The following is a 21,794-nucleotide window of genomic DNA, read 5'->3' as shown; positions in this document are numbered from 1 at the left end:
GCTATTACATGCTAAAGTTACATCGGTATGTAGTAATGATTTTTAGGCACAATGATTTACTAAAATGAATACTCTTTGAAAATATAGCTGGTTTCCATGCCTCATGAAATCAATGCATGTAGGAATTCCTTATACATTGTAAGGAATACAAGTTCAATATATTTATGTTTGCTTGAAGTCTGTTGCATTTTCTTAAGTGATGTTTTGATCTAAATTACAAACTTACAGCCTCTGAAATATTAAAAATCTGCAAAGAAACAGTTGCTGGTGTATCTTATTAAAAATCATAGTCGAAAGAATGATACCAAGTTCTAACAACTGCATTTTGATTCAGGTGAGGATACATTCTCCTTGGTGTTTGACCTGCTCTGTAAAATCCTGTTGTGATGAGTGTTTGATGGACTTTCATGTGGCTGATAGTCATACTGGAAGGTGTCACCTTTGTTTCAGTGCCATGCTTTGTGGAGTAAATGTAAGCCCTCAGAGAATTGCCTTAATGCTTCATATTGAATATCCCCTACAACCAAAGTTCGGGTTTTGATGAGGTCTGATTCCTAGACTTCCTTAATTTGCAGTTTTAATTTTACCTGATTACTAATTATCTTTACTGTTCACAAGTCATAGTTAATTTGAGTTTATTAGGCTTTGGAGAGATTTGTTTTGTAGAGTTCTGTACATAAAGTTCAGTGTATGCTTTTTTAGTCCTGTTGTGGTTTGTGTTTGTTTACTGAACATACTAAAGAATTAAAATTAAATACTGAGTTTGGCAGTTGAAATGTTTTACAGATTTATGGCTTGAGCACTGAAGACAATTCATAATGATTTGTTTTTGTAAATTCACAGTTGTCTTGGTTCTGATGGTTGAAGTGTGTTTTTGATTAATCCACAATTAACTTTGACAAAGTGTCTGCACTTGACAGTCAGTGGCCTAAATTGACTTTACCTGCGTAGAATTTGAGTGAATTTGATCTGCCCTAGATAGAAAAATAAGTTTTATTTGTTAGACTGTGAGGTTTTTTCTCTTTTGTCTCTGAAAGACAATTAGACACTTGGAAGGGCATAAACCCCAAAAATATTAGCTCATAGGTGCCTAGCAGATATTTTTAAACATGTTGTTAAATTAATTTTTCTTATCTTAATCAGAAATCTTTAATAAATGTTAAGTAGCCTGCTAAGTATCTCTGCTCTTTGTTTTATTTAAACTATTTGGTCTTTCTTTTACTCCTTATATAATTGTAGTAGAAATTATTAGTTTCCTTCTCCCTTTTATATTTCTATGTTCCTTATTCATGGGATCTGCAGAGCCCAAAGTTACATTATTAATCTCTTAAACCAGAGGTTTAGAGGTTACAGTTGTACTCAGTATGCCACAGCATGGAGGTGCAGGTCATTTTTTGAGGAAGATTACTACTGAGGAGTGAAGGAATGCTGATCCATTCTAACAGTTATGGTGTAGAACAATGTCCAACAAATATCCAGATTATTAATATGATTCAAAAAGACATTTTCTTTTGAACATTACTCAAAATCATCATCAGAGGTATTTTTCAGGAATAGAAATATAGAAATTAATATCCTTTAATGGTCAATAAGGTGTACTTAAGAGTGATGCTGTGCTACAAAGTGTCACTTTGTAGAGAAGGCAGAGATGACATATTTATCATATTTGTATTAATTAGAAATATTTAGAAGGAGGAGGAGGAGTTAACACTTTTCTGTCTCCAAATATTCTAGATATGTTATTGGTTAAAATGTTAAATTGTTGTTGACACTACTCTTCAGAATCTTTTTCCAGAATATACTAATATCTTAGTATTTCCAGTTATTACAAAATTTAAATTTATTTTCTGTAGCACCAGTCTTTACTTTAAAAGGGATATTTGATCTGCTTCAGTATTCTGAAGCAGAATTTCTTGCTGTAAAATGTCTTTACTGCTTATTTGAAGATTGTTCTGTATGTTTCCATATACCATTACATCAGTGGTAGGGTGTATGGCTTGTGTCCTTTAGCTCTTTTTTGTCACCCGTTTGCCATATCCCAGTGTGTGGGCATTCATAATTCACTTACCTATATGGCATAATCAACACAAGGATTTAAACTTCTGGGGTTTTTATCTGTCTTTGCAGTATTTTTGTAGGTCACTTACATTGCTGTTTTCTGCACATTGGTTGTAACTGAGGGACAGCTGAGTTTTAGATAGCTGTTCTGTGTTTCTTTTGCAAATCCTACATGGTCCTTTCAGGCAGGAGCATCAGGAGACTTTTGGTACCCCTGCAACAGCACTTTGGATTTTTTACTTTCTTCGAAGTGTAATGTTTAGCTATGCAATCTGTCTTCCAAGAGCAGAATCAAGAGTTTTTCTCAGCTCTGTGTGTGACTTCTGGAGCATAAAATCTTCACGAACCACAGGAGGGCAGCACAATCTCTATGGATATGGAGCTGTACCTGGATGGATGGAGCTGTGTCCTGGACTAAAGAGTCATTCTTGAGAAAGATGCTTTTTATGTGGCAGTTTTCAGCTCAGTAATCTCTAGTCCAAAAATTTGGGACCACCTGTTGTAAAAAGTGATTTAAAACATTTTTTCCCCCTCTTTGAATTAGAGTTGGTAATTTGACAGTTGACACATTCATTGTGCTGGAGTAAGAAAGAAAGAAATAATTGCTGAGGCTGTATAAACACATAGTAGAGTAACACCTTCTGCCTTGAAAGTTTTCAAGTCCAAGAAAAGAGGTAACAGTTGAGCAGGGAGTGAAGGAGAGGGAAAGTTCATCAGCTCAACTTCTGCTGGAGTTTTATGTTCTTTGGGGAAAAGGAGTAATTCTGGGAAGATATTTCTAAGGAAATGAGGAGATTAATGGAAATTTCTGGAAATTCTTTTCTTGGTTACAGGTAAGAACATTCAAAGATTTATGCAAGAGATTTTCTTTTAGTTGGTCTATAAATACTGCAATAGTTCAAGGGCCAATGTTTTGGAATTAAAAAACATGGTAGCATCGTAGGCTAGGCTGTGGCTGGAATTCAAAGGAAAGGGAAATAACTTATTGAATATGTTAGAAGAAAAAATAGACAAATGAAAGGATGTAAAGGAATTAACCAGTAATTCACTAATTTTTTATTTTGTAGCAACACTCTGAGCACATAAGGATATGTGATCATACTCATTAGGATGGGAGGAAAGTAGAAGTGGAAGTCAGAAAGAAAGAAAAGTCAGAATGAGAAGAACTGTGTGGGCCCAAACATTGCACAGGAACAAAACATTGAAAATTAACTCCAGAAACAAGGCAAAAAAGATTCTCTCTCTCAATTAAACCTCTTATGAATTCTCTTCCTGATATAATCTTACTTTCAAAAATAAAGGCACTGGGAAATTACGCAGTGGATAAGATCAGATTGACTAAGTTTGAGAAGGAAGGTGTAGTCTCTGTACTTATGCATAGACAAGACTACTGCCTAGAAAGCAAATGTGTCTCCTTCTCTTTCTCAGTGACAAAATTGTGCAAACACATCAAAAGAATTAAAATTATGTTCTCATTCAAATTTATTGGCACTCATATTTTGTTGTGGTGCTCAGTCCTTTAAAAACATTATTTGTTGTTTCTTTGAGGGGAAAGTAGGACTTGCTGAAAATTGAAATTCTTCATAGATTATTAAATTTTTTCTAATGACCTTTGGAGAACCCATTAGATTAGTTGTAGATTATTTGTGAATAGATAATTCAAGCTGTGTTCTTAATTTGCAGTTCTGATTTTACCTGATTACTGAAACTCTATTAACCTCTCCTACTTATTATTTAATATCCTTAAGTAGTTATTTTTAAGGCTACTGATAGTTATCAGAGTCTGTGGTTGCCCAGATTTTATGTACATTCATAATTTATCATAGTCAATAAAACATTGTTTTATTTTGTGGTTATTAAACTAAATAGTTTTCTTCAGAAACATAGGAAAACATGTTTTGAACAACTTATTTTCCAATGTCACGATTTTATATGTTTCAAGTATAGAACAATTATAGAAGAGTAAATAAATCAGAATCATTACCGAGGTATTGTCAAATTTTGTGCAGCATTAGTGAATTTCTGGGAGCTCTTCACTGACATTTTATCAGGAGTTGATTAATAACAGGATATTTCATCCCAGCACATAAAACATACCTTGAATTAATGTTTGTGCTTAAAGGTGAGCGCTGTGCGAGGGGCTGCATTCACCTTCTCCTTCCTTCCCCGTCTTCCTATGTTGCAGAGTTGAGGCATGTAATTCATTTCCAAACCATAAATCAGCTTTGACAAAATGTGAGTTAAGGAGGAATTTTTCTGTCTCTTGGAGTTGCTTATGGCTTCCATCTGCACTTTCATTAGTTTTGGATATTTGTGTTAAGAACCATGAATTCATTTCTTGATTTGGATACAGTTTTACATTGGATAAGGTCATGAGTTTGATTTTGGCTTTTCATGAAGGCAAGTTTTTATGCACAGTTGTTAATTTAAAGTTCTAATCAACAATTTCGAGGAAGTCAGTACTGCTGTTTTTAAGAAAAAAACCCCAAACCTAATAATGTTAAAAAAACCACGTAAAATTATTTTGAATGATTCTTAATATGTTCTGAATAGTTTGATGCTTTCAGAAATTTTAATTACACAAAGGAAAGGTCAGACTACTGTATGTTTAGTGTTTTATTGAAGGTGGTATTAATTATTTTATACTCTAAATGCCTCTTCTCCAGATGGTTTGGAAATGCTTCTGAAAAGTTAATTTTTGGCTCATGTCTCATGTCAAATTTCTGGCAGCTTACCATAGCAATATCAAAAGGAGTTCACATCCTTTAGAAACTTTTAAAGTATTGAAGAGCAAATGCAAGTAGGAAGTTCATCTCCTTTGTAGAATTATTTTTTAAGTATAGAAGAATCGGAGAATAGTCTCAATATTAAAATAAGTCAAACCTAATCTGAAGCAATAAAATTTGTCCCCTCCTAGTGTGGAATATTGATCTAAGCATCCAGAGATAATAGAAAGAGTTACAGTGTTTGTGTTTCAGCTTGTGCTTTAAGAGTTTTGCAGGTCTGTCATGGAGTGTTGGTCTTTGTGATGGTGTTTGAATGGGTCATGTCAGTAGTGTGAGTAGACCAGTTGAGGTATCATTAATGTAGTCATTCCATTGACATACTTTCCATTCTTTGGAAAGTATCTGATTGGTAAAGGGCTCTTATATCTGCTTAAATGCTCTTGAATATCCCACTTGCAGATCTTCCATGTGTTCTTGTGTTATTAGTGACAAGAAATAAGAAACAAAAGAACATCCTCTCACCTCAAAGTTTAAGATACTTCTGAGTGCTTCCATGAAGCTCAACTGGACAAACTTTTTACCTTGGCTCTTGGTTGCATTGCATGTTTTCTGCAGAGTTTCATTTGTTAGGAACCAGAGTATGCTGGACAAAAGCAAAAATGGACTCTTAAACTCTGCTGTTTTATACAAACACTCTTGCTGTACCTGATACCTTTAAGGCTACACTGAACATCAGGTCAGGTTGTAAATGGTTCTAGGCTGGATAAGTAATGTTCAAGGTGGCATATGGAAACTGGTTTTCTTTCTCTGTCCTTCATAGCTTGAGGCAGTGAGAAATGTTGGTGCATGTCATGGACTGCCATGAGCTAGCATTTCATGCTGCATCCTGGATGGGGTCATGAGTTTTGGTGTAAGTTGAGGGGAATTTAATTAGCCAGAGCCTTTACCAAATAACACAGTGATTTTACTTGCACAATATTTGCTCGTTTTGTGCAAGAAATAAATCAATTTATAGATACAATATCTTGAATCATGCCCCATATTTCTATTACAAAATTGTAAGTAAATACTGTGAAAATTCTTGTAACCAGGAGGTTTATTTTTTTTTTATGTAACTTTTAGAATCAAGGGTTAAGAAAAGGATATTTTTACTCTTGAACAGCTTCTGAATTTATTATTGTAGTTAATTTGGTTCTTTACTCATAAAGTATAGCTTTTCTATGTGTGCTAATGCTGAATATTGAAGAATATAATTATGAAAGCCAACGTATATTGATATATAGCCATCTATCAAAATTGTTAGTGTTCTATAATGTATTTTTTTGAGCACAGTCTATTACTTGACAATTTTTGTGAAGCATTGCCATTATTTATTCTGTATGCTCTCATCATTTTTGAAAGCCTGAAAATTGTTTCTTCATTAAAATAATCTGCTTCTCTAAAACAAACCCCCAAAAACCCAGCCTGAACTGAGACAAAACACTTCTTAATCCTCTATTTTATGCTACTCAAAAACATCTGCCAAATAGATTGCTTTCCATCTTATCTACAGCACGTTTTAACATTCCTCTGCTTGCGCTCGTTACCGGATGCTTTGGCCCATTTGTGATCTCACTTGATGTATATTGGCATTATGAGTTCTCTGTAGCTTAGTTGGATGATGTTAGGTAAGGCATAATGCAGAAAATATATCATACCTTAAGTCAAGTTTTCTTGACATTTTTGATCTTAATTGTTTTGTGAACAAATGTGAGTTTGTTTTTGTTTGTGTCTCCCACTTCTCTTTTTTTTTTATGGTTAATACATGCATTTTGCACCTCTGTCTGTTTTTAATTGTGCCACGAAGATCATGGTCACAGCTGATTCCACTTGTAGGGAGCAAGGAGAGCATATGGCAGAGATTATCAATGTTGAACTCCTATTTGAGCCACAAGGTCAGAAATTTCATGTAAAGATCAGGTTGGTAGGTTGTTGCAATGACAAACAGTGGGGCTGAAAATCACAGGAGTCACTTTCTGCAAAACACTGGACCAACACTTTCCTGGGTTTGTGTCGCATTCAAAACATGCAGGTTTAGGTGGACACACTTGTTCATGATTGTGCTGTTGGAAAGATGAGCAGATTTTGTGGTATATTTCTTCCTGAAAGTCCTGCAAGGATAAATTAATATTGAATAATTAGGTAGTATTTCATATCTAGTTCACAACTCTTTATGAATGTAGAGAATTTTTTTAATAAGTTGTTGATAATTTTAATAAATATGGAAATAGTTGTTTAAAAACTGTCTGTTTCTTAAGCTAGCTAAGCAGAGATAAGGAAACATCCTTTTGAGTTTGTTTTTATTTAGTAAATTTAATTTTTGCAATGTCTTGTAGAGCTTACTCTTCCTCACTGCAACCATATGTGTAGTTTGTTTCACAGTAGAAATAGTCCTGCTGAGGTAATGTAAAAAATCAGTGACAAGAGCTTCAGTAGACTCATAACCTTTTGATTTTATGTTCTTCATTAAGATGACTCAGATTTGCTAATGTGCAATATACACAATGCTGAAGAAATAAGCATTGACTAGTTATTTCTTTCAGTTTGTACCAGAAAAATGATGCATAGGTGAGTGCTCCCTACTGCAGGAATTTTATATTTCTTTTAATTTTTTTGTGTGTCTGAGACTGCTCAACAAATTTTTCTAAAGTCTTTGCAGTACTAATTAATTAATTAAAAAACCTAGCACTGTAATATTTTAGTTATTAACTCAATACAGCTTTATGAAGAATTCAAATCTTATAGAATATGATCTGTTGTCCATTCGTAAGACATCCAATGGCTGCTGCATGAGTAAAATTAGAAGCATACTTTGTTATTATATTTTGTATAAAGCTGCAGTACAAGAGAAGAAATGGGCTTTACAGACTTTGATTTATCAAAGAATCTTGAATTCCTTTGTACTTAAGGGGGGAATTGAATAGGACACCAGTGATTCTCTTCCATGCTCAAATTTCAGTGCCTGTAGACTATCTTGCATTTTTCTGCCAATTTTATTTACCATTATGCAGGTACACAATGGAGGTTGTGATTACCATTTTGCAGCTCAGGTTTTCATGGTTTTTTTGAATTAAAAATGCCTCTTAAAATTACTGAATACTGAGTTAAGGATACTTTTGTAGTCCCATACAATCTTTTTTTCCCCCATTGTAATAAACACTTTTCCATGTAATTAATATATTATTTTTATTATACATATGCTTGTTCTGACTTTGAGTCTTCTCAGCTTGGTTTACTCCAGAAGTGGTTTAATACAAGTAAAATAATCCCATCAAATTACCTCAAACTAATCCCATTCTTGAAGCAGAAACACCCATTTTAAGAATTTTATTTGTATAACACTATTAGCTAGACTGATGAACCTTCTCACTGTAGGTTAGGCTTTGTGCTGTGCTGCATTACTTAATGTGAGAACAGCTTTGCACCTTTGGCTTGAGGAGAATTTGCACACAACATCCATACCCCATTAGCTTGCTGTTCTCCAAATGCTTCCTTTGCTCTCTGGGTAAGTAAGGGCTCAAGCATCTGCAGAACATCTGTCTCAGAGCTCCCAACAGGAGTGTGGATGTGCCCTGCTCTCAGAGGTGGGGTCCATACAAAGGTGAAGGATCCCTGGGTTTTTCAGTTCCTTTAATCTAGTTAGAGGAGCTTTTATTTCCTTGAGACCAGTATTACTGGGATCTTTCCTTCTCAATTCCCTGCACAGTTAGAAGTCCAGAGAAAGAATGCTGGCTGTCAGTGTGTACATTGTATGTAAAATGGGATGCAGTTGGAATCTTGCAGATTCTTCTGTGTGGAGTTTGTCAGTAGGAAGACCTAGGGCAGTGGACATGACATAACAGAACATGCCAACTATTAACCCCATTCTGAAGAAGGCAACTCTATTGCTGTGCTTGATATGCATTTGCTTAAGCCCAGTTTGTATGTGTGCATGTGACAGGCCAAATTCGTTCAAATATACCAAAAAATACTTGCAGTATAGAGGTTTCCTTGTCCTCATTATGTAGTGATTTTAGAAAGGCTTAATTTTTAAATGATGTGAAGCATTCCTATAGCCATTTATCAGAAATGTGTGCTTATATATATTGGAACAAGTTTCATGTTTAAGAGCTGCTAGCTGAGACACTGCATAGCAGATGCTCTACTGAGGCATTTCTTCAACAGGTACTTCTATAAAGTCTACAAACCATTCATTTGTTTCAATGTAGACATGCCCTCTTACAGTTTATTAAGTGATGATGGGGTCTATAGCTGCAGATAATTGGTGACCTATTAGATCAATTGCTGCATCAGCATTAAAAGATGATGACAGAGTAAATGTGTCTGTATGACCTGCAGTACCTCAACTCTATCCACATTTGGTGATGATGAAGGAAAAGGAGTTCTGAGACAGTTTTTGCACTAGAAGAGCAGTAGGGCCTCCAGAGGTCTTATCCAAAAAAACATTGCTGTTTTTGTGCTGGGTTTTTTTGTTTGGTTTCCAGCTTTTGGCTCCTGTGACATTATACTGGCACATAAAGTTTGTGTCAAAGCCCATTTGCTACATAACATGCTACAAATAATTATCTGTTGTTTGAATATCTTAGGTTTATAAGTCTATGTTTAGTGGTGTATTTTTTCATTAAGGCAGATGTTTCATAAACATGCCTTCTGGCAGTTAGTGGGAGATATATTTTCTTTTTAAGTTTCTGAAGGCAGATATTTCTTTAGTCTGAGTCTTTGTTTAGTTGACGGAGCTGATTAATTTCTGTTGGAAAAGTGTTCAAAATTTTTCATTTCTGTTGGCTTCAATTTACAGAAATTCAGCAAGCTGTTTGAATTGACTTTGGTTCATGCTACGCAGTTTTTCTGTCTCCATCCCCCTCAAAACTGTTATAAAGTAACAAAATGAGGACATGAAGGGGATACTGTTGTGCATTTTCTCCTTTTAACTAATTAGTTTGGAGTTTTTGTGTGGGAGATAAATCCATGGATGACCTTTCTGTTTAGTTAGTTGGCCTTAAGTACACTGGTAAGTTTGTAAACAGAAGTGATGTGTAAAGCAGAAAGTGCTGCTCTTTGTCTGCAGCCAGCTGCTCCAAGTCGCTCGCTGTGGAAGGGCCAAGTGAAGTCATGACTTTATTTCCGAATGCTCCTACTTGAAGAGCCTGGGGAGCTGGAGTGCAGTACTGGGCTGGTGCCCACAGTTTCATTAACTTTTTTTTTCCCCCCGTTTAAATCCAGGTCTCTGTTTCAAAGATGGTTGAAGGGATTTATGGATTTTCTTGATTATTTACTTTCCTAAACTATGTAAGCATTATATAAAAGGTCACCTGGCACAAAGCTGCTTACAACACAAGAAAAAGGAACCTTTTATTATCAGAACCATTGATTGGGCAACAAGTGCCAATTTCATGTATTTATTGTCTTGGAAACTCACTTTTGCCTCTGCTTTGGATTTCAGGAAAATGAATTAACCTGTGACAGTATTTTCAAGCTAGGATACTTTTATTCGTTAAGATAACAGAACACCCTCTTCTGCTCTTTTGTCAAGCATGAATGTAGGTAGTGGAGAACTGTGTGCACAACTAACTTTTCATCAGTGTTTCTGAGGTTATCTTGCATTCGATTAGCCAGAATTAAAAAACCAAAAATTCACCATTAGGCAGCTTTTTAATTGATATAATCAACTTGTCTCTTAACTGGTATTTTATACATGCTCTGAAAAATTTCTAGGAATGTATTTGTGACGTGTTGTGTAGCATAAGCTGACCAGTACTCTGTTATTTGAGAGGCATTTCCCCCTTTTTTTAGTGTGTAGTCCTTCAGAAATGCATTAAAACACATTGAAATTGTATTTAATTTTCATCTTCTAAACTTGATGTAAAATGTTAGTGTCTTCATGTTGCATGTTTTTGACTTGTCATGAAGAATTTCTATTGATGGCAGGATTGTTTAACTTCACAATCTTCTGACATAAAGAGTGCAATAAAGTAGCATTACTTGGTAAGGGGTGATTATTGCTATGTAATATGATCCAGATGACTATGCCATCGTTTATATATATTGAAAGGAAAGGAGTAGGTGTGTATTTTGTTATTTCTTTGGTTTGTCTTCCGCTGCATCATAATTTGTTTGTACTGATTATAGTCAATTTGTGCATTACCTAACTTGGCAGGATATAATGGGTCATTTGGATTACTGACAACAATGAAAAGGAGCACTTTGAACAGAAGCATTCTGTAAAATGCCCTGATTCTTTTAGTGTGGATAAATATCTGTTACAACTTTAAAGGGGTGGGGGTACCAGTGGACTGGCTGTCTTTGGGAATGTGTTTGTTACAAAGAGTGGGTTATTTTCTCTAATAGTAAATGCCAGTCTTGATTAGCCTGTGGTCTGTTTCTTTCTACTTAGTTACAGCACTTTTCCAAGCTGAGAATGCTGAGATCCATGTTGGTTTCCACCCAAACTGGTTACTAAGAGCACCATAGACATTTTAAAGGGCAGTTTAGGAACTGTACTTGGCTGTGGTGTGGTACCTGCAGAGCTGTAGAGCAGGCATTCTGTAATTGTGGCTGGGGGACTGCCATCTCAGCAGCTTGGGGCTCACTCGTTGTGCCTTCATAGTCTGAGAGAGCACTGGAGGGAGAAGAGTGTGAAAAGAAAAATGCTGATTTTTTTGTTAGTGGTGGTTTTGTTTGTTTGCTTTTCTAAAATCTGTCATATGAACTACTAATGGCAAAAGTTAGTTTACTCCAGAGTGTAGCTCTGGAGGTTAAACAAACTTTAATGTTGATCATCAGCATTTACAGTGGTAAACTGGTTACCTAGCAGAAACAGATACTGATATTCAACATCAGAGACTAAAAGAACACTTATCCAAAGCTGGTGAATCACTTAAATTATATGGAAAATATCCTACCTATTTATATATTCAAAAGAAATAATTGTGTTTGCTATCTAAAGTGCAGTTCATTTTGATTCCCCTCTGCCTCAACTTTGCTTCAAAAATGAATTAGGAAAAAAAAATAAATGAAAGGAAAAAAGTTGAGTGGTCAAGCAGTTACTATTACCGAATTAAAACCTTATGATGGAGCTCTGTAATTCCTGTATTTCCTCTGAACTCTTGAATGTTTTTTCAGCCCTTTTAGCTAACATAAAGCACATGAATACCGAAGATACTCATTTCATACAGCAAATTTGATTGAATCTCCTAAAATTTTGATAAACTCCAGATTTTTACAGGATCAAGGTACAAGTGCTGTGATAATGGCAGTGTGTAGATCAGACAGAATTCAGAGAATGGAGAGATGTGTAACCTTGGCCTTTCCATGTGCAAATCGGATGGGATGCCTTTGGAAGTTATATACAGCCATTGTGAAATGATGTTTTTTGCTTGTTGAAATGTCAGTCATCAAACCTTTGCAGTGTGGGATTTAATTTTCGTAATGACTGAAATTCAGGATGGAATTTCAAGGATGGAATTCCTTTTCATCAGGATGTTCTGGAGGAATTCCTCAAGCCATTCATCTTTGTAAACAGGCGTAATGTGTGAAGTTAAGCTGAAAGTCCTGCTGTTAGTCCTGCCAGTTGTCCAATTGCTTGACACATAAGGGCTAAATGAAGCATGTGTGTCTTCCAAGCCACTTTTTTTTTGTTTCTGTTTTATTATTTCAACCTCTCTCTTATTGATAAGCAAATCAAAGACAGGAATTGTCCAAATTATTAATATAGCTACTAAGTATTTTTTTCTTAATTACAGGTGGGGATGGGAATTCATGAGTTGGTGTATATGCAATGTATCAGATTGGGTATTTTGGCCTTTCCTTTGATTCTTTGCAATTCACGACTTCCTGTACAGAGGCAATTCAGTCCTTACCTTTTGCTCAACAATCAGTTATAAACAATTCAGCACAAGGAGCTCAGAAAGGGAAGTCTCTGTTCCTGCTGCCTCTTAACTGCTGAGAGCTGGTCCCCTGCAGGCAAGCTGCTGCTGGCCAGCTGTGAGTGTGAATGGCAGGGGCTTCTGGCCCTTGCTCTGACCTCAGCAGCAGCTGCCTCTGGTGCCTGCTGGGGAAGGAGCTCTCCTGTTTTCACAAGGACAAGCACTCTTGGTCCCCGGCGAGAACTGACTTCAGTTCCCCTTTCTCAGCCAGATGGTAGCTTTTAATCAATATATTGGGCTTGTGAAAGGTAAACAAAACATTTGATTCTGGTTGTCGGGCAGTGACATCTTCATTTGGAGATATTTTGCAGAAAGCGAGCAACCCCTGCCTCCCAAGCCTGGATGTTGCTGACGTTTGGTATAAGACTGTGCATAGGTAGAACAGCACTTCTTTTGGAGTTAGAAACCTTTTCCCACATTTAGTAGAGCAGAGGCTGCTTTTCCCTTTCCTTTATTCTTCACCAAATGTTTTATCATCTTTCACTTTTTAAGTTTTGTATTGTGGTTTCTCCCTCACATCTTAAACATTTGGCCATAAGTGGTAGGTGGGTTTGGGCACATAAGGAGCATAAGATACAAGCAAAATTGCTGGCTTGATGGAGTCTTGACTCTAAAAGAGTGAAGGTAAGGCAGAAGGGTGAAGAAAGAAGAGTGGGAGAGAGGGAGTGTATGAATATGTGTGCAAAGAAGTGAAAGAAGGGTGATTGCAGAGTCTTTTGTTTCTGCCCATAATACTGTCATGACATTTTAAAACAAAATAATTCCCTAATCTTTGGGATTCTAGAGAAATAGCTTGGAAGTATGAATCTCAAAGGCTTCAGAATGAGAAGAAGGGTGAACACGCATTGTCAGCTTAAATGTGTAGGAGCTGAGAACTTTGGAACTAATCTAATGTTTTGGGAAAGGTGCTGACACATGATTTTTGTGAAGATTGCTGTTGGCAATATTACAATGTGCAAAACTTGGAAGAATGTGGTAGCAAATACATACTAGTAAGGATAGCACTCATTGATTTAAGTACATATAGAGGCTTCATAATCTAGTACAAAATAGTTTAAAAATAGTGTAAACAGTAGATTAATGTGTTAACATTATGTTAGGTCTTTGCTTCCTAATTTGCTTTTTGCTGAATATTTAGAAGAAAAGTTTTGAAGATAATTGGGAAAAAAACAACCAACAAATCTTTTTAAAGTAGAACATAGTTACATTCAGGGGGAACTCAACACTAATTTTAATTTTTTTACTAATGTTTGTATGTCTTTATGGTTTTTAAAGATGCCTTACACCTCTATTGCTTAAAATACTTAGTTGCAAAAAAAAAAAAAAAAAAAGGAAAGCTGGACAAGTTCCTGCTTAGGTTGTCAAGGGTCAGTTTTCATAGCTGTCTGAGCTTTTTGGAGTACACCAAGATAGTGTATGTGAGATATGGGGGGTTTTTGTGCCTGAAGTGATAAAACTATTTTGCACAGCTTTCCTTAATAAGGAGCACATTGGTTAGTAATATCAGGAGGCACTCCTATCTAAAAAAAACCAATAAAATGCTCTTATGGAGTGCAGTTGTCTTTCCTGTCCTTTTGATTATTGCCCAATATATTTTAAATCATGCGTTGTCGCATTCTCTTCTCCTATTCCCTTGACTGTAGCTAAAACATCATTGCATTTCATCATAAAAAAAAACTATGTAATAAAAAGTAATTTGGCCTCGGGGATTTTCTTTTCTGGCTGTAACCTGTTGATTCAAAGTGAATGCTGCACATTCTCCAGAGGGGTAGTTTATAGGCTTCATCTGTAATGTTTAGGAGGTTTTGTTTGTTTTCCCCCAGCCCACTGAATGCTGAAGCCATTTTTACAATATATGCACATGAGTGACTTTAGGAATGCTGCTCATTCTCTGAGGCTTCTCAGGAACATTCAAGTGTTCCAAGTCTGGTCTTTGCAGAATGGAGACTGATGCCTTCTGAGCTGCCAAGTGCAGAGTAGCCATGTGTTCTCAGCTGTAAGGGGGTTCCAGGCAAAAAATGTTGGCCTTTATCAAGCCATTTGTTAGTCCCAAGCTTCTCAGAGGTTATTTAAAAAACAAAACACAACTTTCCTGAAAATCTAGTAATTTTTGGGATGAACTGAAAAAATGCAGTGCTCTCATAGGAAATGGTAAAGAGACATTCCAGCTATGCCAAGACAACTTAATAGCAATTTTCTTCATTTAATAGAGATTGCTGCTTTTAGAAATACATGAAGCTGCAGAGTTGGCATATGTGCCTGTTACCTCTTTAAAAAGTGAGTATTTACAGGCCCTTTTACCAACTAGTGATGGCATATGGGGTGTTTCCAGACCTCATAGTTCTAGAGTATGTTTTGATAAACATCCAGTAGGGTGGAAGAAAGCTTACAAAACCAACAAAATAAAGCCCAATCACCTGCATCTGAACTGTGTGGATAAATGTGGCTGCTGATTGCTTTTATTCATAAAAATACACTCTGGCCTTCAGGATATATTTGCTTCTGCTTCATACAGGCATATAATAAAACAAGCTATTCCATATAAAGTTAGTATTAAAAAGAAAGGAAAAATAGGTTTTCTGCATTGCAACCTCATCTATAAGACACTGTTTTCACTGAATCTCTAGCTCATATTTTAATTCTCCAAGAGTGAATGGAGTGAGAACTTAAAAATGGGAGGAGGTGAGGTCTGGAGGACAGTAATAAAAGCACAGCCCTTTGGTTAGTGTTGCTGGGTGGTTTTTTTTCAGTGTATGGGATAAAGTGATATATTTTGTGATGGGACTAATGCATTCAAATTCTGATGCAAAAGTAAGGAAATACTTATACAATCAGAACTAGATGGTTTGGTTTTTTTAATTTGCCCCAGCTCCACTACTTTTGAACTTAAATCAGAAAAGTGCTTTAAGAGGAAATCAATATTTTCATATCCCATGTGTTAAAAAAGAGAGATCAGAATAGCAAATTTCAAATGTAAAGAAAGAGCAAATGAATCGATAATAACCCTAAGCTATCTGATCTTGTATCTGGTTGAACAAATGTTTTAGCCTTTGTAAACAAACACATCAATTTATAGATAATATAATCGACTTCTATTTCATTGAGAACTAAAATGTAATGATATATTGTTGTGAGTCATCTGTGTTAGCAGAGTTAGGAAGTAGGCAATTACCATAGATGATATTCTGCTTTACATTGTTTTCTCTTGAGAACTGTTCAGTGAGCAAGCTTCCTTCCTTGCAATTCTTTCAATAAAATATCCAAATTTAGGGAAAAAGAAAAGGTTGGTAAATGTTGTCTCTTGGTGACACAAATATTAAATATCCTTTAGTCCTTGCATAGAAGTTTATACCTGGTTAGAGAAGAAGTGAGTTACACTCTGAGGGCTTCACTTATGACTGTGTGCATTGAAAAACCTACAAGAATTATTTCAATCTCTCCTTGTAAGTACAAAATAATTCTGTTTGGTGCTAAAAGCTGTTTGGCTTTCTGGGCCAGTGTCACAGTGCCTGGAGAAGGCCAATGAGGAAGCTGAAGAGTACATATGCTGCTTACATAAGGAGTGCAGCTCTGGGACACAGCTCAATGAGTAGTGAGAAACCCACGCCATATGGAGTGGTGTAGCACCTCACAGACAGCCTGGGCATCCCTAGAAGTAGTAATACAGACAAGGGAATGGTAGAGAAAGGGATTTTTTGTTTACCTTTGCAGTAACAGGGCTCAAACTGCTCAGAAAGCCCCATCATCTTGTTGCCAAATCATCTTGTGTTAACTGCATCTTTCTGCTGCAGCTTGTAGATGTGCCTTTTGGAAAGAAGTGAGCATTTAGTTCTCCAGGTGGTATTCAGAGGTCTCTGGCCCCTCTGTGTTCATACCACATTGTAACTCTGTGAGATTCTCTTTTTGGTTTTTGGTGGTTTTTTTGTTGTTTTTTTTTGTTTGTTTATTTGTTTTTGGTTTTGGTTTTTTGTTTGTTTGTTTTGTTTTGTTTTTTTCTGGTAATTTTTTTCCCTGGCCTTTCAAAATGTGAATTAGATTTCTACATTGCTGAAGGTAGGATAACATAGAAATGTTATCTCAACATAATGAAAGTGCTGATTAAATAATTATTTTAAAGTTTCATGCTGTTCAGAGTTAAATGTTTCCATTGACTTTTCAATGAGAATGATTTTTGAAATTTCACCTATTGTGTAAGTTGTTTGCATTAGATTTTCGGGGCTCTGATGGAGCGGAAAATGTAAAAGCAAAAGCTGTGAAACTTTTTTGATAATTTGATGATGTTTTCTTTGTGAATTACAGCAGATTAGGTATCCCACATTATAAGAAAGACTTTAATGATCAAATTCAACAGGTTTTTTAAAACTACTCTTTTAAAGGCCAGCCTTTGAATTCTGCATTCAGGTCAGAGCTCAAAGTCTGACCCTTAGGCTTAACACACATAGTAAAGAAGTATATTTTTTGTAACTAAGAGGCAGACTTCCAGTGTCAGATTCTTTTTAGTCCAGCATCACTCAAACAGCCAGACTGAATTATTTGACAACTGTAAGGGAGTTGAACATGAGGAAAACACTTTCTACTGAGCCTGACAAGTGGAGAGCCAAGGCCAGTGCCATTCTATAATCTAGATTGCATTGAGGAATGGGTTAGAGACATTTTGTGCTGTTAATTGTTTTATAGCTACTCTGGAGTAAAAGTCTGCTTTATTTCTAAAGCTGAAACCATAAGAAGGCAACTTTTTGCTTTTAAATTGACAGATTTATATCAATGAGGAGGTATTCAAGTCCCAGTACAGGATGTGGTCTGACTTCTCTCTCAGCAGCCATGCTTGCTGGGTCCCCTGCTTTGAGTTATGCCCAAGTGAACAGGCCACAGACACACCATTTGCTGTATTGAATTCAAGTAGTGCTCAAAAAAACATAATCATCCTTTTTGCCTGATCAAAGTTGTCTTCCCTCCACAATTATAAAAGATAGAGGAGAATTGAGACACATTTGCCTCCTGCACACCTCTTTGCCTTTTGACATAGTGTGTATTTCAGACTGATTCCAATAGGTCTTTGCCAGGGCATCCTTGGAGATGATGCTGAGACTGGCTGGCCCATCTCCTGATGCTTCTTCCCCTCTCTCCTCTGGTGTGGTCATGCAACAAGTAGGGAACAGATACTGCTGAAAGCTAACTGCTGGGGAGGAAGGGAAGGGGACTGCTGGGAGGTGGTCCCAGGTTGGAGAAGGGGAGGGCAGATCTTGAGCTTTCAGTACTGGCCCCGACAGATTTAATAAAAGCAGCTGAAGTTTAAGAAGAACATTGCTCAAATAACCAAGGTGACCAATGGACCTCAGTAAAGTTATTGGCTTTGCTAATTGTATTTATTGCAAGGTTTGGCAGATTTCATTGGAATAAGGTTTGTCAGTATTATTTTTGACTATTAAAAGTATTTCTTTGTAAATAAATGTCAGCTGAGCTGGATTCCTTACATCTTTTTTGAGTTCTGCTTTTTCTAGTGGTTGTATGGGAATCACTGAACCACTGTATTAATGTGACTAATACTCTGTGTAGACACAAAAACACCAGCCCATAACACAAAAATACAGCAACCCCCACAACAAAGAAGCAAATAACACCCTCTACCTGCCAACAGGTATCAAAAAGTGTTTAGCAGAAGATATTGTGGGTGTTAGGAAATAATTAGAATTTCATGAATGGTCAAGGAACTACCATTTAAAAAAGCAATGGTTTCAGAAAAACTTGTTCAGTTTAGTATATAACAGTAAAACGTTATCTGTTGTTTTGTAGTTCCTGAACCTTTTTGCTGTACTTAAACAGTATAGCAATGAATACCCCTGAATTTTCATTAAAAGTTGAATCATGTTATCATTTGAATTAGTTAACCAAGGCTTATGTAAAATGAAAAAGATACTTTTGCTGAAACAATAGAAGTATGCAACTCTACTGTATGAAATAGGAGAATGCCCATACTGCATACTACAGTTAAATGCCTTTGATTCTTCCTGGGTTTCCAGCTAATCATTTTGTAGATCTCAGACTCTGCCACAAGTGATTCAGAGGTTTTCTCAACAAACTACAAAGTTTTCTACTTGGTAATGTTGTACTTTGATTTCTCAGTATTGTATGTCTGTGTTGGTAGCTGCATGTGCAGATGTACTGTGGTAGGAGTTGGAAGTTGAATAGGGTTAAATTCTTAGAGGTGATGTATGGGGTGATTTATGTTTTTTTTTAAGGGTACTTTAGTAACTTTTCAAGTTTAACTTGAGAAATATGGAAAAATTACTTGAGGACTAAATGATTATAAGAACTTGAATGCTGACCAAGATAATACAAAAATAAAGGAGGCTTTGCCTTCTGAAAAGTTAATATTTATTTGTGCCAAAGTGCAAGACCTTTGAATGCACAGAAACTTTAACGTTCTGCTTGACATGGCTGAATTAACAGTAATGTTGGATTTGTGAAACCAAATAAAATATTTTTGTTGTGACCATTTATTGAAAATTAATTTTTCTGGGACTGTATGGCAATCTGTTGGTTGGGTTCTCAATGAAGGAAGAAAATCATTTTATGGGCGCCTTTCAGTGTATTGTATAAAAATATCAAGTTTTTAAGATTTTGCCTTATAGGATTAAATTTCAAACTACTTTTTTTTCTTACTGTTCTTGAAGACAGCAATTAACATTGCTTACTATCACAGCTTGTGAAATGCAAAGTGGACTGTCATATTTTTAGATGCAGAAGTTTTGGTTGAATTTATTTCCTGTTTGCTGTAATGAAGGACTAGTTAGCCGTGCTAACTAACATTCTCTGCAGGTCACATCACAGCTTGCTGTATTTCTGTAATTCTGGCTACCAAGCTCAAAATACAGAGGTAGAGCAGGCAAAAGTCCTATTGATTCAAGCTTGATTTTATCCATCTTTCAAGGAAGTATTTACTACTTACTGCCTGCACAGTAAAGGAGGATGAATCTTGTTAGTTGCTGACCATGAAGAGTTAATTGCCAGAGTTTTGGAAGATTATAGGCTAATTCTTAAAAAATTATTTTTCTTAATAATTTAATACTCATGAAGTAGACTAACTGAGTACTAAGTAGTGGATCTGTTTTTGCTGATGAAACCTGTGACTATTTTACTTTTTAATTTTTAGGAATCCTAGAATCTATTTGCTGATTTTGCACAGTATGAAAATTTGATGACGTGTTCAGGAGTTGTACTTAATACTAAAGAGTCATTGCAGTACTTTTTTCTTATTGTGAAGATAAGCTGTCGATATCTGTGTCAAACTCTGCTTTCTGAACAAGCAAAAGGAGTCTTTAATAGGTCTGTCAGCACTCAGCCCCACTGAGACAAAACACAGCCTTACAAATCCATGAGTGCTGACTCAACAAATTCGCTATATCCGAAGAAACTCTGTTGGACTTTTGTAAGCACATTTGAAAGAAATTAATAGTTTTTCCAGTTCTGGTTTTTACAGATGTGATGGAAAGCCAGTCTTTGCTATGTAGAAATAATCACTTTGAGAAGTGTCTTCTTGCACATGCAGTAATTTAAATAAATAGGGCTGGTTAGTATGAAAAGTAAAAATTGATAGTAGAAAGAGTAAAAGTTTTAAAACCAAAATGCTAAAGGATAGTGTATATACAGCAAATGAGGATTTATTTTGTCAACTTTATTGTGAATATGTTTGAATTCTGTCTCTGGGCATGAATTACAGGATTGGAGAATTAGGCCAGAGCTTACAGGAGTTTGATTGCTTTACATTAAGTTTATATGAGTTTGTTCCTAAGGATATGTTATCAGCAACAACTAGAAAGTTCATTTTGGAGACGGTTCTACCAAATATTAAATATGTTATATATGAATTTAGCTTGAAGTGGATTAAGATGTGCAAGTGTTCCAGTCATTTTTAATCTCAGCTATAAATGGTATTTGCAGTGCTTTGCAGTTACCCATATAATATTGTCAGTTTTGAGAACTGATCACTACTTAGGCATTTTCTCTGTCATCCTCAGGAAAGATGTCTAGAGACCGGGCTCTCAGGAAGCAGCAGCAGCTGAATAATTTGGTAGCAGCAGTGACAAAGCTCGCGAAATCTGGAGATTTGATTGTGGATTTTTGCAGTGGAGGGGTAATGTATATTTTTGTTTACGTGGTGCATTTTCTTTCAGCTTTCGTCTTTGCAGTGCTGGGTGGTTGCTGCCACAAAGCAAAGCAGAAGTGCAAATGCTGAAATTTTAGCTGCTTTCAAAGGTTCTCTCATTGGTATGGGAATGCTCATCACATAATGAGTGTACAACAAGGAGTGTTCCCTTTTCAGTGTTGAAAAGTGACTCAGATTTTGTTGTTTGTTTGTGTTTTCACAGGGCCATGTTGGAATTGTTCTTGCTTATATGATGCCATCATGTCAGGTAAATCCTCAATAAAAAGATTTCTGGTAACTATCTTAAATGTGTACGTAGAGTGAACACATAGAAGTCGCAGTTGTCTCAGCAGAGGACTTAGGTTTGAAACATGCACATTTTTTAGCATAGTCTCCAAATGTGTGTGGTGCTTTCCAGAGAAGACAAAAGTTATAGGAAAATAGGAAATATTTTCAAGCTTATTAATATTGGCAAGTATTAAATACCTTTGATTGTTCCTGGGTTTCCAGCTAATCATTTTGTAGCTCTCAGACTCTGCCACAAGTGATTCAGAGGTTTTCTCAACAAACTACAAAGTTTTCTGCTTGGTAATGTTGTACTTTGATTTCTCAGTATTATTTTGCCTTACTTTCTCCTATGTTTGGAATCTAGGTGATACTCATAGAAAATAAGGAGTTGTCTCTGATCCGTGCTAAAGACAGAAGTGATGAACTAGGTTTAAACAACATTTGGTTCATTCAAGCAAATTTGGACTACTTTAATGGATCTTTTAACATTGGGGTAAGTGGTGATAACTTTTCTACTTCCAAACTTCAGTGTCTGATTAATTATTCCTAAAACAACTGATATACATGAGGGAATAAAATTCTGTATGTCCTTACAGACTGTGAAAGTAAATG

At 35.9% G+C, this 21,794-nt stretch overlaps 1 protein-coding gene across 1 annotated transcript in view; it reads left to right on the top strand.

Moving 5' to 3' along the window:
- Nucleotides 1–21,794, top strand: part of GSTCD (glutathione S-transferase C-terminal domain containing) — a 46,823-nt gene that overhangs the window by 10,694 nt on the left and 14,335 nt on the right. Inside the window, exons 6-8 of the mRNA XM_021531472.2 lie at nucleotides 20,767–20,882; nucleotides 21,118–21,162; nucleotides 21,547–21,675. Of these exons, the coding sequence (XP_021387147.2) occupies nucleotides 20,767–20,882; nucleotides 21,118–21,162; nucleotides 21,547–21,675 (290 nt within the window). The remainder of the gene's footprint in view (nucleotides 1–20,766; nucleotides 20,883–21,117; nucleotides 21,163–21,546; nucleotides 21,676–21,794) is intronic.

Source organism: Lonchura striata, chromosome 4, assembly GCF_046129695.1.
Source record: "Lonchura striata isolate bLonStr1 chromosome 4, bLonStr1.mat, whole genome shotgun sequence".
Lineage (NCBI taxonomy): Eukaryota > Metazoa > Chordata > Aves > Passeriformes > Estrildidae > Lonchura > Lonchura striata.
The sequence above is the reverse complement of the archived record's forward strand: the minus strand, read 5'-3'. Positions and strand labels throughout refer to the sequence as shown.